General features: G+C 40.1%; 2 protein-coding genes across 4 annotated transcripts; one reads left to right on the top strand and one right to left on the bottom strand.

Annotated features, from left to right (window-relative positions):
- The first annotated feature begins 483 nt into the window (after window positions 1–483).
- On the top strand, window positions 484–10216 carry Sec71 (ADP ribosylation factor guanine nucleotide exchange factor Sec71). Its single transcript, XM_033476762.2, has 13 exons — window positions 484–994; window positions 2098–2597; window positions 2661–3058; window positions 3128–3532; window positions 3640–3996; window positions 4208–4519; window positions 4748–4989; window positions 5070–5350; window positions 5548–5878; window positions 5978–6574; window positions 6658–6878; window positions 6938–7141; window positions 7206–10216. The coding sequence occupies exons 1-13, from the start codon at window positions 877–879 to the stop codon at window positions 8331–8333; spliced, it is 5094 nt and encodes a 1697-aa protein (XP_033332653.1). The 5' UTR covers window positions 484–876; the 3' UTR covers window positions 8334–10216.
- On the bottom strand, window positions 9241–17262 carry Oseg2 (intraflagellar transport protein Oseg2). Of its 3 annotated transcripts, XR_013033324.1 has the most exons (16): window positions 17122–17262; window positions 16764–17050; window positions 16516–16659; window positions 16314–16426; window positions 16024–16209; window positions 15539–15952; window positions 14709–15338; window positions 14195–14641; window positions 13386–14121; window positions 12758–13318; window positions 12236–12679; window positions 11849–12172; window positions 11352–11768; window positions 10672–11283; window positions 10398–10596; window positions 9241–10308 (listed from the first exon to the last, which is right to left on the bottom strand). XR_013033324.1 is itself a non-coding variant. In XM_033476759.2 (14 exons), exons 1-14 carry the CDS (start codon window positions 16800–16802, stop codon window positions 10459–10461), a joined length of 5205 nt encoding a protein of 1734 aa, XP_033332650.1. In that variant the 5' UTR covers window positions 16803–17262; the 3' UTR covers window positions 10215–10458. The 3 variants fall into 3 exon arrangements, 1 of the variants encoding a protein (XP_033332650.1); XR_013033325.1 differs by having other exon boundaries at window positions 9241–10301; window positions 16764–17262; XM_033476759.2 differs by having other exon boundaries at window positions 10215–10596; window positions 16764–17262.
- Between the last annotated feature and the right edge of the window lie 52 nt (window positions 17263–17314).

A 17314-nucleotide genomic window follows, 5' to 3' on the forward strand; every position in this document is an offset into this window, starting at 1 on the left:
TATTAAATAATTATTCTTAAACAAATCATTTGTTACTTCTCTCATAAAAGTAATTAAAAATGAATTTATCATGTATGTACACATGAAAACGCTCGAATCAGCTTTATTGAAAATCAACCTTCAGTGCGCATGCGTAAACAAGTTGTGAGACTTTCTTGTTCAAATTTCTTAATTCTTATACAAAATAATACAACAATGCGATACAATAGAAAAAGTTGTTTCGTAGTTGTATTCGGTTCATAAAAGTGTACATTTGTGAACCATCACTTTCTGTTACATTACGTTGAAGATATTGCCAGCAAAATATTAACTTGAAAAAGTGGCATCGCTACATGCACATACATAGAGTGTATCAAGGTCATCGAATTTAATATTAACAATTCCACCAAAAGTTTCGCTTCTAGTATACTCTGTAGTTCCAGGAAAAGATTCAACGTTGCGCCGCGAGATGTTAGCGTGTTCGCGTGGAACACGTTCGTTGTCCGGGATTCTCTTCTGGTTCCTTGACTGTTTCAAGAAGCTACTGTCATTTTCCCTATTTCGTCATCGTTTCGCGTGATTTCGTGGAGTATGTTTCGACACGTAACACTGTGACGAAACGTCAAAAGTTTCTTGATTAACGAACGTTCGTTGACTCCGGAATTCTTGCTTTATCTAGAGTCTCGTTGTCAGTACTTCAGAAGCTGCCAGTAGCCAAAGAGGCGGAGGCGGAGGAAGAGGAGGAGGAGGAGGAGGAGGTCTCACCTCCGAGAGGTGATCGCGAACGATGCTCGAGACACCGGTGAGGAAGTCACGGTCGTGAAAATGCGTGCCTCGAATCGAGTCGCGTGTTCACCCGTGCCAGCCTAGCAAAGGACTGAGCTTGGCCTGGTGACGATGCAAGATAACTCCAAAGAGATGTTCATCATTCGAGCATTAGAAAAGATCCTGGCTGACCGGGATGTCAAACGGTCGCATCTCTCTCAACTTAGAAAATCCTGCGAAACTGCACTCGGTAATTAATATTTCTAGTTCCCTGTGTGCCTTTCTCTTTGTTATGCTCTGTCAACTATGGATGGCATCAAATATAATATTTAATTATGAATTCTAGCACAGGTCAATATCTTATCTGAGTTATATCTCATCAGCATTAGATTCATTGCAATGTGATCATTTTATAGTTGGTTTTAAGCCTTAGACCAAACACATGCAGTAAGATGCTAGTTCCAGGTAGTACAAGAGTAGTTCGTACACATGATAATAAATACCTATAGTCATTGACAGTATACAATATTGACTTTCATCGGATGCCAAAAATTCCACAGTCAAGGAAATAAGTATATAAGTTTCTTAGAAATAGAATGCAATGTAAAATATTTTTTGTTAGAAAATTATGTACTTTATGGCAAAAGATATTTGTTAATGGAACATCGTGGAATAGCATATTTAGTCTATAGTATCATTATTTTCATTTAATTCTTATTAACTTTCTGTTATTAAATTATCAATGGTTATCATTTCATTGACCTTACATCTGAGTGCATAATAGGATACAAAACAAAAGACTGTTTGGATTATAACTGCATTATGTTCTTCTTATTGTAAATACATTGTATTATAGTTAAAAATTTTGGTTAAATAAAATTGAGAATTACAAGGTGTTACATATTGTGATTGATAGCATTTCTTGGTCTTCACGGTGAAGCTTAAATTGAATTATATTCATATGACACTTGATACATTGCATCATCACAGTCTACTCTTAACACTCAGATGCTTAATCTGACTACAGATATTGAAAATATGAGATTTTTAAGCTATTGAAAACAAAATTCTTTTGCAATAGATCTAAAAGTATGTCTTAATTCTTTTATTGAGCACAATGAGTATTTAAACTTCTGGCTTTCATTACATGTATCAATATTAACTGGTCAATTAACATATGTCATTCTGGTTTATTTTTATATCTTTATTCTTGGGTGGGGATAAAACTATATATATATATAAGAAACAATTCTTCTTCTTCTACACACACGCACGCACGCACACACACACGCACGCACACAATATATGTGTTATATATATATATACATATATATAATATATTCTGTCTTTCAGATAATTTGCGGAATGAGATTAAAGAAGTGTCAGGCACGCAGGTTTCAACTGCATTGCCTCAGCCCCGCAGTGAATCCTATGTTATTTCTGCAGAAAAATATTTTTTACCATTCGAACTTGCCTGTCAGAGCAAGTCTCCACGAATTGTGCAAACTGCTCTGGACTGTCTGCAGAAATTGATTGCTTACGGCCATCTGACTGGAAATGTACCTGACTCTACCGAGCCAAATAAACTGTTAATCGTCCGGATCGTTGAGACAATCTGTGGATGTTTCATAGGACCGCAAACGGATGAGGGTGTTCAGTTGCAGATCATAAAGGCACTTTTGACAGTAATGACTAGTCAGCATGTCGAAGTTCACGAGGGTACCGTACTTCTTGCGATACGCATTGTTTACAGCGTTTATTTGGCCTCTAAGAACCTGGTTAATCAAACCACGGCTCGTGCTACGCTCACCCAGATGATCAATGTCATTTTCGCACGAATGGAAACACAAGCTGTAAGTCTGTAAATTTAGAAGGTACATATTTTACAATTATACATCTCTTACTTTTCTTGTCAGGAAGAGGAAAATATTAAAAATGAAATGGAGCACACAGAAACTGCTGTCAACACTACCAACTGCACTTCCAGTGGAGAACTTGAAACTGAGACAGTGAATAATGAAGAAACTGCTACAGAAAATAGTCAAGAGACACATTTAATTGTACGAGGGATTCTGGAGGATGTAGTCAATTCCGTGGTACCAGAGGATACAACCAGTGCAGCGACAATAGTGTCAGAGGAAGCAAGCTTAGACCAAGTGCCTATGGACGACAACTCCGACGAGGCTGTGGCAGAAAGCGACAATATGGTCAGGGCGAAATTTACACATGTCCTGCAGAAAGATGCTTTCCTGGTCTTCAGAGCACTCTGTAAACTTTCTATGAAACCCCTTCCGGATGGTACTCTAGATCCTAAGTACGTATACGTACACACATGTATATACATACGAGAAACATATTTGTAAGATGAATTGGGCTTTTTCAGGTCACACCATCTCAGGTCTAAGATCCTTTCGTTGCAACTACTTCTGGGCATACTGCAAAACGCGGGACCAGTATTACGTTCGAACGAGATGTTCGTAATAGCTATAAAACAATACCTCTGCGTAGCGCTCTCAAAGAACGGCGTCTCATCGGTTCCTGAGGTGTTCGAACTTTCGTTGGCGTTGTTCTTGGCCTTGCTGGCTCGTTTCAAAGTGCACTTAAAAATGCAGATAGAGGTTTTCTTCAAGGAGATCTTTATGAACATTCTTGAAACTTCCAGTAGCTCCTTCGACCACAAGTGGATGGTGATACATGCTTTGACACGCATTTGTGCGGACGCTCAAAGCGTTGTTGACATATATGTGAACTACGATTGTGATCTTTCAGCTGCAAATTTATTCGAAAGGTAAGCCAATGCAGCAGACCATAATACAATCAGTATCAGCAACGAAACGTATTTTATTGTTCGTGTATTTTAACATGTAACTAAAACCTGTATTTTATTGTTCGCAGGCTTGTAAATGATTTGTCAAAGATTGCACAAGGTAGACAAGCGTTGGAATTGGGTGCTTCGCCTAATCAGGAGAAATCGATGCGTATCAGAGGTCTAGAGTGCTTAGTTTCCATTCTGAAATGCATGGTTGAGTGGAGTAGAGATTTGTACGTGAATCCGAGCGTGCCAGCTGATCAACAGCTGCCTTCAGAACCGCCAGATCCTCCTGCGGAACCGCCATTACCGCGTTATGGCAGCGCAGGAAGTTTGTCGTCTGCGAATTCTAGTCTGGCAGGAAACAAGGAGATTCCGGACTCCCCAGAGCAATATGAAGTGCAGAAGCAACAAAAAGAAGTGTGGGAAACAGGGATCGACATGTACGAACCGAAAATCATAATTTTAGTCTTTCGTCCCCCTACCTTGTTCATTTGTCCTAGTGCCTGAAGTATCAAGCTGACTCCAAATTAAAGCGAGAGAGAACTTGTTGACGAGACTGCCTGGTATTTCTGGCCGTTTAACGATTAGGAAGCGCTACGCGCAGTTAAATAGGAATGCTTTCTATTAATTAAGTGGTATTCTTACCTCTAGTTTTAATCGAAAGCCAAGCAAGGGAGTACAATATCTTCAAGAACAAGGTCTTCTAGGTAATTCGTCTGATGACGTTGCCCGCTGGCTACATATGGACGAACGACTCGATAAAACCGCGATAGGCGATTTTCTCGGCGATCATAATCACAATCAGGTGATGTACAGCTATATTGATCAAATGAATTTTGCTGACCGCGATTTAGTTACAGCCCTCAGATACTTTCTCGAGGGCTTCCGATTGCCCGGCGAGGCGCAGAAGATCGATCGGCTCATGGAAAAGTTCGCCAGCCGATATTGTGAATGTAATCCAAAGTGAGTATTCGCTAACAAGAATTATGCCTACACAAGAAGTTTCGAAATAGTTCCTGTCTTCTGAAAATTTCTATTTTGCATAAAGATGCGCAATCTAATTATGATTTACCAATCAATGTGATTTCCTAATGCTATATATAAAATTGAAATCTTGGCAAGTTTTCATGGAAGTATTTGGTTCTTTGTATCTAACTATTTATTTTATGATTGAATGATCTCATTTTACAGTAACGGATTGTTCACAAGCGCTGACACCGCTTACGTGCTGGGTTTTTCCATAATCATGCTCACAACCGATCTCCACTCGCCGCAAGTTAAAAATAAAATGACGAAAGAACAGTATATCAAGTTGAACCGGCGGATTAGTGATAACGAAGACTTACCTGAAGAATATTTATCAAAGATTTACGATGAGATTGCCGGTAATGAGATTAAGATGAAATCAAATCCCAACAGACCTGGAAAGCAAGGTAGCTTTCATCAAAAAAAAGACGAAAGATGTTTTGTTTATCAACGGAGTTAGTTATAATAATTCTAACTGATGTTTCAGTAATATCCAGTGAAAAGAAACGACGTTTGCTGTGGAACATGGAGATGGAAGTAATATCGACCGCAGCAAAAAACTTGATGGAATCCGTCAGCCACGTTCAGGCGCCGTTCACAACAGCCAAACACTTAGAACACGTTCGACCGATGTTTAAAATAGCTTGGACACCGTTTTTGGCTGCGTTCAGCGTCGGTCTCCAAGATTGTGATGACCCTGAAATAGCTTCTTTATGCTTAGACGGCATCAGATGTGCAATTCGCATCGCTTGCATATTTCATATGACGGTAAATAATTTTTTGGAGTCGATAAAGTTCTATTTCGTGATATCATCGATACCTCTGTAATGGTCGATTACTTTATTTTCGAAGATAAATAATATATTTAATAATTTGAAGGTTCTAGCATACAGCGATAATAAAAAAGCTGTCAAGATAAGAAAATCCTTGGTATAAATAGTATTTTTTTTCTTGGGCATATATAGTTGGAGCGAGACGCATACGTACAAGCGCTAGCGCGGTTCACTTTGCTGACTGCGAATTCTCCCATCACCGAAATGAAGGCGAAGAACATAGATACCATAAAGACATTAATAACCGTGGCGCACACTGATGGAAATTACCTTGGCAGTTCCTGGTTGGACGTAGTAAAATGCATCTCACAATTGGAACTCGCGCAATTAATAGGGACCGGAGTCAGACCGCAGCTTTTGGGCCCGCCGTCTAAGCCACATTTCCCTTCACCATTGGTGACTTTTAATCTAACCCATAATAACTCTCATCAAAATAACAATTTGAATCTCAGTTCGCTAGACCGTGAGTGTCATAATAAGAATCTCATAATAAGAATCTTATAAAGCGTCTCTTTATTGAAATTTGCATTGTACTCATTTGTTGTTTCTTTTCAAATTGCAGCAAGCGTGAAAGAGTCAATAGGAGAAACAAGCTCCCAGAGTGTGGTTGTAGCTGTTGATAGAATCTTTACAGGGTCCACCAGACTAGATGGAGATGCAATCGTGGAATTCGTCAAGGCTCTATGTCAGGTGTCTCTAGAAGAATTATCCCACCCAACCCAGCCACGCATGTTCTCGTTGACCAAGATCGTTGAAATCTCCTATTATAACATGGGTCGTATCAGACTTCAGTGGTCTAGGATTTGGCAGGTTATCGGAGATCACTTTGACAGAGTTGGCTGTAGTCCTCGACAAGAGATAGCATTCTTTGCAGTCGATTCTTTGAGACAATTGGCTACAAAGTTCATTGAAAAAGGCGAGTTCGCGAACTTCCGGTTTCAAAAGGACTTTCTAAGACCGTTCGAGCATATTATGAAGAAGAATAGATCGCCGGTGATCAAGGACATGGTTGTTCGTTGCGTTGCGCAGATTGTACACTCGCAGGCTCCTAATATTCGGTCCGGTTGGAAGAACATATTCAGCGTGTTCCATCATGCTGCTAGCGATAGGGACGAATCTGTGGTCGAACTGGCATTTTCAATGACCGGAAAAATTATTAGTGAGTATAGAAAGACCTAACATGAGTGAACATTCATTTCTTGATTAAAAAAGATTCCTTGTCACGCAGTACTTCTTTTACAGATGAGTTGTACGCAGAAGACTTCAGCATCATGGTAGACTCCTTTCAAGATGCCGTCAAGTGCCTCAGTGAATTCGCCTGCAATGCCTCTTTCCCAGAAACAAGCATGGAGGCCATAAGGTTGATACGGTCTTGCGCTTCGTATATCGATGTCAATCCAAATCTGTTCGCAGAAGGAATGATGGATGACAGTGGAATGGTGTCCGAGGAGGATAGAGCTTGGGTACGCATATTTCTGCATTGGTTAAAAATTTAAATAATTTTGTTTTATCTTTTGTCTAGGTAAGGGGATGGTTTCCGCTATTGTTTGAGTTATCCTGTATAGTGAATAGATGTAAATTAGACGTGCGAACACGAGCACTGACCGTTCTATTCGACGTTGTGAAAACCCATGGCGCATCTTTCAAACCCCACTGGTGGAAGGACCTGTTTCAAGTTCTATTCAGAATCTTTGATAACATGAAGCTTCCTGAGCAACACACAGAGGTAATAATCATAATTGTAAAATGAACATCGTATCTGATACTAAAGTTACATTATCAATCATCAGAAAGCGGAATGGATGACAACAACGTGCAACCATGCGCTTTACGCCATCGTGGACGTCTTCTCCCAGTTTTACGATACTCTAGGGCCTCTTCTATTGGAACAACTATACTCTCAATTACTTTGGTGTGTACAACAGGATAACGAACAACTGGCACGATCGGGTACCAATTGTCTAGAAAATCTGGTCATTAGCAATGGAATCAAGTTCGATGAAAAGACTTGGGAGAAGACTTGTTGCTGCGTGCTAGATATATTCGAAAGCACATTGCCATCAGCGTTGCTGACATGGAAGCCGCAGTCTCCTAATAAAGAGTCCGACCTTGATGTGATCACAGGTGATGCTGACGGTCACGTGGGCATTTTAAAAAGGAGCAACAGCTCTCAGAGTTTAACGAATAGCGACACATTGAAGAACAAAGTATTCTCCGCGCTTTTGATCAAGTGCGTGGTCCAGTTGGAGCTGATCCAAACTATAGATAACATTGTATTTTATCCGGCCACGTCGCGCAAGGAGGACCAGGAAAATCTTGCACTGGCACAAGCAGATATGTTCAACGGAAAGTCCTCCGAACTAGGCGTGAGAGCAGGGGCGGATCAGCAGAAGGAGGAGCAAGGCATGTACTGTGCCCTTACCACCACACATTTACTGCAGCTAGTCGAATGTCTCCTAAAGTCTCACCGGTTTGCCAAGGGCTTCAACTCCAATCATGAGCAACGAAATGTCCTGTGGAAGGCTGGTTTCAGGGGTAGCGTGAAGCCTAATTTGTTGAAGCAGGAGACGCAGTCGTTAGCCTGTGCTCTGCGGATCCTTTTCAAGATGTATAGCGATGAAGCTCACAGAGCGGATTGGAGCAAAGTGGAGGCTAGGCTGGTGGAGGTAGCCTGCGAAGCGTTAGAATATTTCCTGGCGTTATCGAACGAGGCTCATAGGGAAGCTTGGACCCCAATTTTGTTGCTACTTCTTACTAGAATTCTCAAGATGAGCGACAACAGGTTCGCGGTCCATGCATCCAACTGTTACCCTCTGCTCTGCGAGGTGATGTGCTTTGATCTCAAGCCGGAATTGCGATCCGTTTTGCGGAGATTCTTTTTAAGGATCGGTCCAGTGTTCAGGATCACCCAACAATAGTCGTTGTAACAGTTTAGAAGGAAAATGGCCGTGTTTTTTATCGCTTTACGGTGTATAAAGTCGATTCTTGTAATTACAGGTTGTGAGTCCCTTTCTGATAGTAGTAGAAGAATCTTGTATAGTTGAATGAAGGGATATCTGGTCTACATGATTGATATCACGATGTTTTCTTTCCTAAGCAATGAAAGAAGATAGTTTTGCAATCTCTAGAAGTGTTGCTATCACCTCTGCCACAATCATAAAAGAAAGATTTGTTACAAAATGGCAGTCGATTGAAACTCGTAGTTCTTGTATTATAAGTTTTAGGTGCCATAGAAAATTGGAGTTTTGAAAATACTGACTTGATTATGGTAGAGATTAACCTGATTTAAAAGAATCAATTTTTCTGTACTATTGTGTATGTAGATAGCGAATATAGCATTGGGCAGATTCTTGTTCTCTCTGTTCTATAAGTAAGAATCTTCTTTATACACGAAAATTTGTCTAAACGGTACGAGCGAGATAATTATCCATTTCAACTATTTTCTCAGATATGGGAATCAAAAGAATGTTAAAGAGGTATGTACGAGCAGAACAAAATAAGAAACAATGTTTTAGCTAAAACGTTAGAAGAAGCATAACGTGTATGTATTGTATATGTTTCGAAATCTCAATTGTATTTACTTCGTTCTTCTTTTTTATAAGAAAGAGCCTTCAATGGGAGACCTATATATTCGGTCGATTACGTATACGCAGGGTATTTAATAAATAGGGTATTTTCTGGATATAAAAAGTTCTTATCGTAGTGTTTTTTTTTAAATTAGATTTTAATATTCGGTTCATCGATCGGTTGTAATTTAATGATAAAATATTCCTAGATGAACATTAATTATTATTTAGTAAGGCTAGGGTAAAAAACGGTTCGACAAACGTTGATAGTCAATTTATTTACAATGCTTGATAGTCTTCTACATCGCGTGCCAGTTGTGTCTGGGAATGAAAGCTCGTGTTTCTCAGAAAATACACTATTTATGAAATGTTTTGTATATTTAAACATAATCATATACAAGGTGTCTCTCAAAGTATACTGTATTATAGACGGATTAAATTGTTGTTTGAAGAAGAAGATAATTTTCCATATTTTTATAGAATCGATTAGCGACCTTGATCATCACTCGAATAAGTTACAAAAATCTTTATCACCTGTAGCCACGTAGAAGCTTCAACAATTGTTTTATTTTGGACTTAGAGACCTTATTTTTTACGGTACATTTTTCGAGACACTGTATGTATATTCAAAATACTTAGGAAATGATAGTATAAGCAAGAAGTGGCGGATACTTAATTGGAAATAAAATGGTTTACGACGACTATTTTCTTCTGAAAGAAATGTTCAGTCTCGAATTCAGAAATGGATGAATTATTAAACGCAATGGATAAAAGACCCGACGTTTTCAAACAACTTGAACTACAACTCTTCTCAGTTTTGGTTATTTCTCGCAAATACTTTATATCCAATTCTGTTCGGTACACTTTCGCTCTCTGTGTTCAATTTTAATAAACGCAAACGTCTAAAGCACAGGTTTTTAATGAATTTTTCGAGATCCAATTCACTAGGGGAAAAAAAATAGTATTTCATACTATCGAGTTTCTCGTCTCTAGCTTGTACTATTGTTTTTGACACGCAGCCTGTGTATAAATGCAAAACTTGCATAGTCATCACCAAGTAGTCATATAAATATCCATCGTGGATAGGTGTTCAGACAACGAGTGATAGTTATCTTGATAACTCGCTAGCGTTTCGATCGTTGCATGTATATTCACACCGTATAGAACTATTTATGCTTAAGTTAGATTAATTATTTACATAATGCAATATTTAAATAAATTCTAGAGAAACGATACATTTTGTTACTTCTATATTTCCTGTTAATTGATAACATTAACACAAACTCATAGAACTATATTTATAGCAATAGTAGACTTCACCTGCAAACTATATAAAAGTTAATTGAAAAGTAATATAAAATATCGCCTACTCAGTTCTGCTATGACTGTTTAGACTTTAAGAACGAAAATTTTTACCTGCTAATTATAGTTGTAATGAAATTCACTCATTTAATTAGACAATTGTATGGAGATGTGTTTAGAAGGAATAAGTAGGCACTGCTCCGCACCACTCTTGGACAAAAGCCAAAATATCATTAAGAGCTGAATCTTGGGGAGCTTGACGAGCTGTGTTAATTAATTTTGTCCAATCATCACGATCAGCAACACGTTCGCCCTTATTAAAACACAATTATGATAAATGTGAAAAAGTATATATACTTAATTAAAAAAGTGAAAAATATTCTTGTACCTCTGAAAATCGGGTTATCGAACCCCGTACAGGGTAACCTGTTAGAATGCAGTTTTGAATAGGTGGGGATTCTACAGCTGGAGATGTCAATGAGCCTACGTAAACTCCTCTGTGATCAGTAGGTAGAACCTGTTCCACCTTTTGATCCATAGAAACTGCCAGTATCCATTCACGGACTTCTTCTCTCTGTTCTGACGTTACGCCTAGACAGTTTGGTAATGGGACTTCCACGGGGAAGTCTGTAACAGCTAGATCATCAACGTCAAGTACAGTGCTGTCACCTTCCTCGATACACTCCTCCAAATCAAGGAAGTGATTCAGGAAGACGAACGCTTCACTGTTCAATCCTGCTGTTCGTGCTTCAATGCCAGCTTCATAATATGCTCGGTCAACGAGGACCAAATCAGTGTATCTCAACAAAGTTATAGAGGACTTCAGAACTAGTCCTGACAGTACAGGATACTCTTTGCATCCGCATTTCACTGCAGAGTAATGGGTCGATTCGAGCAGTCTTTCAAACTTTGATCTGGTTGCGTTGGGAGATTTCAAGTTCTTCCAGAGGTCCAAAAGAACTGTTCTGAGGACCGCCAGATGTTTGTACTCGTAATATGCCTGTGAAAAGTTTCAATCTAAAATTGCTAGCATGAGAAATGCTAGTCGAATGTTCTAATAATGCTCACCGTAGAGTGTAGAACGCTTTCAGATATCTGTAGATAAAGGTTAAAATTTTGTGAAATAGGCGGTGTTCCATACTTCGCATACAATTGCAAGGCCTCCAATGGAACATTTGATTTCAAAAGTTGCGCTGCTCGTTGTGCTACATATTTATGTAGAGTCTGAGTGTCTTGAGAGCTGGCTGCCTCAAATACTTGATTCCATTGTCCTCTGTTAGCTAGTATTTCTAAACCGGCATCTGCATCAATTTCCACCAATCTATCTATTTGTCCGTCCCTTAGCATTGCATCCTTGTACTTTTCTTCCAGATATGGCTCTATATCTGGTGCTAATTCCCTCACTATACGTCTGGCTCTTTCCCATTCTCCCACTGATGCCAGAGCGTCTATAGCATCCTTCAGTCTATCTGCTTGTAGAAACACCTGTGAATGAAAGATATAAATACAGAAAATATTTCAAACGGACGACTGTGGCTATGAAAAGTATTTTATGGATCAAAAACCTGCGCAGCCAGAGCATGTTCACCAACAGCAAATAGTCGCGAGCCAAGGTCTCCTCCAACTGCAGCCGCAGTTTCCGAATCTGCTTGATGCAGTAAAATTTCAGCAGCTCGAATCAGAGAGGCTCTAGAGGCCTGTGGATCTAAAATCAAGATATCCAAGGCGGCCTTCACTTCTCCGACTTCCAACCACTTCTTAGCTTCCTCGAAAACGTTCGCACCGGCGAAAGAAGCGCTCTTTTGCCCTAATTCTCGTCTGAGATTAGCTTCTTGACTAGGCAAGTACTCTCTGCAGACCCGCAACGCCTCCGACCACATTCCAGCTTTCTGTAATATTTAAGACATCCTGAATCTAGCCATGAAACGTTTACAGTAACAATCGATATTTACCTTGTAATGATCTATAATAATCTCAGGTTTGTGTGCTCTTAACAGTACAGTCTCTGCAAGAGAATAGTCCTGAGCCTCAGCAGCTTCGCTAGCTCTAGCAACTAAGACCTGAGCAACTGCATCCTGATTAAGCGATTGTGCTATATCCTCAGCTGATTCCCAGTCGCGAGTATGTATGTACATTTGCACAGCCTCCATAGTTCTCCCCGCATTGATAAATTCTTTCTCAGCCTCAGCGAAACGACCTTCATCCTCTAAAGCCATAGCATGTCTATAGTGGACCTCTTTCTTCTGTTCTGGTGTGCTGTATTTTGCGATTTCCAATCCCCAATCGAATATATTTGCTTCGCAGGCCAGCTGAAGACATCCATCTAGGTAACCTAGTCTCATCAACAACCTTGCCCCTAGCTCGGGGGCCAAAGTACGGGCCCACATTAAAGCAACCTGTAGAAAAGATATCAGTATTGTTTATTTTATTCTTAGATTCTTCGAAATCTTTGTATTACAATCTCATATTAACACCTGTTGAGCTGCGTTGTCTCCAGCATTCTGTTTAGCCACCCTCAGGGCATCCTCCCACATATTAGCTGACCGATAAGCGGTCACAGCACCTCGCCAGTCACCAGCAGCAAGGTAATGTTCTTCAGCTTCTCTAGGTTTGCCTGCAGCGTCTAATTCTCTTGCTAAATGTACATGTGTTGGTTGCAATAAATCCGGTCTATACTTTCCCACAAGTCTCACCATATCTGACCGACGACCTGCCTTCTTGTACATCGCTATGGCGGAATCATTCTCGCCAATTGCAAGATACAATTCTTCTGCGTGCTTAAGGTCGCCAGCTTCGTAGAGGACTGCCGCATGTTTAGCGAGCACTTCATTGGCTAACTCAGAGTCCATGTATTCCTGCGCCACTTCATGGGCACGACTCCAGTTGCCACTTTGAATATGAACGTCCACTGCGCGTTTTGTATCTCCTGAACGAATGTAAAGCTTCTCTGCGAGGTTCCTCTCGCCTATAGAGGCGAAGTATTCGGCCAGTTTCTCACATTGTTTCCTGATTGTAGGATCGTCAGTCTCGATTACCTATTTAAAAGGTATAGCGTGTAATTATCAGTTCTATCATCAACATTATTTTTAATTGAAAACATACTTGTACAATTTGTAACCCTTTCCTCCATTGATGAGCATTTATAGCAGCATCCAGGGCTAGGGCAGTCTCTCCAGCTTCAATGAAATGATTAATAGCAGCGTCATAGTGACCAGCTGAGGCCAAATGTGTGCCCCAGTCTCGTTCAAGATCCACCACCATGGTGGGATCCACTTTTCTAGCCAGTTCTAGTGCTCTAGCGAATACTCCGGCTTGAGCATAACATCGTATAGCCTCCAAATGCCCCGAAGTCTTCTCCAATAGCTCTCCAGCAAGCTCCAATAGGTCTGTTGCTTTCAGCACCTTCACAATCTCATTAACAATCGACTTGTCCTCCAGCAGTTCTTCATCAGCCAGAACCAATCTAGCTGCTCGCCCAGGTCGACGAGCTTCTAAATACAACTTAACAGCTCGTTGAGGATTAGTCGGCTCTAGAATAGCAGCAGCCCTGGCTGCTTGACCGCTCTCAAGGAGCCAGGTTAAATGCCTGTCCCTAAGTTCTTGCAAACCTGGCCAGCCACGATTCTGTGCCAAGATCAGCGCATCCTCCCAATGCCAATACTTTTGATACATGTCAAGAGCTAGATTTAGTTCATTTTGCTCAAGATATATTGCTTCCGCTGTCTTCAGCTCACCATTAAGTATCGCTAGCTTGGCCCAGCAGTCTGAACTAGAAAGGGGATCGTTGCCAGTTTCTGCACTGTATTTCTCGCCAGTCTTCACGATGTCCTTAAGGAATCTACAAAAGCACTGGACTGAACGAAAGCCTAGATATAATATGGTAATAATATTTTATTAATTATTAACAAAACCTGGAACAAGCGACATCCCCTAGAGCAGCGTAACATCTTGCAGCGACCAACAATTGTCTAGTAGCCATAGCGTTTCTGGCTACGTTTTCCCACATAGCCTCTGCCTGGGGTCTGTCTGCCAGTTCTTCCAGAAACAGCAGAGCTCTACCGAAGTCGCTATCATGTAAGGCCGTACCAAACTCAATCAAAGGTTCGTCCAGCAAGTAAGCTATTTTTCCACCTAATTCCTCAACAGTGACTGAGGTTCTACCATCTTCCCTGACAACATCCACTGCGTCTCCACGGATAGGGATTAGTGTTGCAACTTCTGGGGCATCGACGTTATACCAAACTGCTAATGTTTGACCTGTTTGAGCTACAACCACGTCGCTGCCTAGTACCCAAGAGACAAAGCTGACTCCGGTTAACAGTAAGCTTCGACTGCCAAGGTCATCGTTTAACCATAATCTATATTAAAAAATAGACTTCAATTTTGTAGAATACCAAGAGTCTTTACAGTTTGCTTTCCAATTACCTGGCCCTTTTGTCCCGTGACAGTAATCTGTGACCAGTTTCACTCAATTCCAACCAATCCACACGTACATCATGAGTAATCATTGTTACTGTCGCACCTGTTATAAAATCTACAATGCGTACTGTTCTAGGATCCAATAAATAAGCCAATCTCTTATTATCAGCAGCACCTGGCGACTGTCTCTCATTAATTCTGATACTGACCACATGGGGATTCACTGCTTCCGTTCTAACGGAACCCAGTGGTTCGTTATTCCCATATTCAACGATAGTCAGTTCTCCAGAACAGAAAATTAGACAAACTCTTGGAAATTCGAAGAAGAACTTCTCACTATTGCTTTTGTCCTCCCAAAATATCTCACTAATAAGATTCAGTTCTATGTCCGCGAGTAGCAGCGTGTTAGCTGTGCGAGCTACCACATTATTATCAGTACGTCCTAGAACCTTGACATCCTCTATTTCATTACCAGTCTGCGATCTGATAATTACTGGCCTGTTGCCTTCTTGCAGAGGACGAATAACCACCTGGTTAGGACCCACATAGGCCACTTCGTGACTGCCTCTTATCACTGTACGTTTCAGAACTGTTTCGAACTGCTCTACGGCTCCACAAAGACTACCCGCCACGAGCCTGAAAAACAACATTCAATCTAGGAAAGAGGTACAACCTTCACTCTCGTGGGAGACAGCTACCTTACTTTTTGGAACGGTTCTTGAGCTACTATTCGAGTTTCCAGGAACTCACACGTTATTACAGGGGTACCTCGTTAGATTTCAAGGAACAGGGTACAGGACGATATCTAAAGTCTCAAAGAACGATTATTAACAAACCTCGATCCGTCGCGTCTCCATGCAATGGCAGTGACAGTATAAAAGTTCGGCAAGAATTTGGAGTTTGCTTCTTCCCAAATAGAACGCCTAGGACTCCAATCCAGTATTCGTATTTTATTCCAAGATCCAATGGCCACACTTTGTCCGCTGGGACTACAGTAAGCTACTGACATCTCCTTATCGTTTTCACGACTGTAATCAAAGATCTTTGTCACCTTCCCACGAGAGTCGTAGAAGGTCACTCGTCTGTCACATCCTGCTGCCAGAATGTGAGACTGAGGCCAGGCCAAGGCATATGCTGGCACACTGTGTGTACAGATGCGTCCAGAAGGTTCATGATTTCCGTCTTCTGTTAAATTATACTTTATGATGCTGCCATCGGCGTGACTGGACAGGAATCCTGTCCCTCTTATACTGCAATTTAAATATGACAATACAGAAAAAGTTAACAACGTTTATCATAGGCAAATTGTAGGATTAATTACTTTGAGGCTAATGCAATTGTAGTAGAATCAGCTGTATAAAGAGTTTGAGCTTTCTGAGACTTTGGTAACGCAGCACGAACTTTCCCATCCATCAAGCCGACGATAATAGGTCCATCGGAAAGCCAGATTAAACAAGTAACAGAGGAACTTTGATGAAATTTGTTGCAAATTACCTTCTTGTCTCCCCTGTCGATGCAATGTATAATATGAAGAAGAGAAGGGTCATAGTTACAAATGATATTACATACATACATGACACTATACATTACATATGTGTAGTATGTGCATACCATTGTTCTCCAATTTTGTACACGTAGATTATACAATCAGATTGACCCACTGCTATTTTGGTTGAGTCTGGAGAGAAAGCTATACCTTTGATCACATAACTCTTTTTACCAAACTGAAAACACAAAAGAGATTTTTTCATTTATGCAGTTATTATCACATAATGGTATTTTATATTGCACCACCAACAATTAATTAACATACTTTAGAATCGACAGGTTTTGTAGGAAATCTGTCCCGTTTCATACAGTTCTCATCAAACAGATAAATAGAACGATCAGAAGAAGCCACAGCGAGTTTTAAGTTGTTCGGTGACCAGACTATACTTACTACGCGATTCTCATATTCCTATTTTACATCGAAAATAGACATTAGTTATTAAATAGACACTGATTTACACAGGGAAATTATTGAATTCCAATATGAAGTTGAAATTGTATATAGAAACTCACATACGGAGGCATGACGTTCCCTAAATACTTAAGTAACATGATTCCTACTGAATATCACAAAGTTACAATAGAAATCCTGCAAAATTAGCAATTAAATAAATAGTTCTTGGTACACATTATTCCACGTCGGAAATTCCAAGATATATCAGAGTAAACAGAATTGTTGACGTTTACTGACGTTTACGTCGCCTAGCAACAGCTTCGAGGAGTTCAAATGTGGAGGGAATTGACTTAATTGAGTGCACGAAGTTCCGTTCTACCCTTCCGAAAGAGATAGTTGATTCATTCTGAAAAGTATAAAAACGAGTTAAAATAAAATTAAACCTAATTTTAAATTAAATTAAATTAATGTACTTACAATCGATTCTAGTTAGTTTTGCGTCGAATTAAATATTTAGAATATTGAGTATTATTAAACGTTAAAGTAAAATATTAAATTTTCATGCTTTTTACGCGAGTTCCCCTTTTTCCTTGCACACATAATTGTCGAACTTCGTTCATGCATGTTCATGAAGAAAAAGAGGAGACTCAGATAAAAAGCTATTTTTAAG

The sequence above is a fragment of the Megalopta genalis genome, chromosome 5 (assembly GCF_051020955.1).
Source record: "Megalopta genalis isolate 19385.01 chromosome 5, iyMegGena1_principal, whole genome shotgun sequence".
Classification (NCBI taxonomy): domain Eukaryota; kingdom Metazoa; phylum Arthropoda; class Insecta; order Hymenoptera; family Halictidae; genus Megalopta; species Megalopta genalis.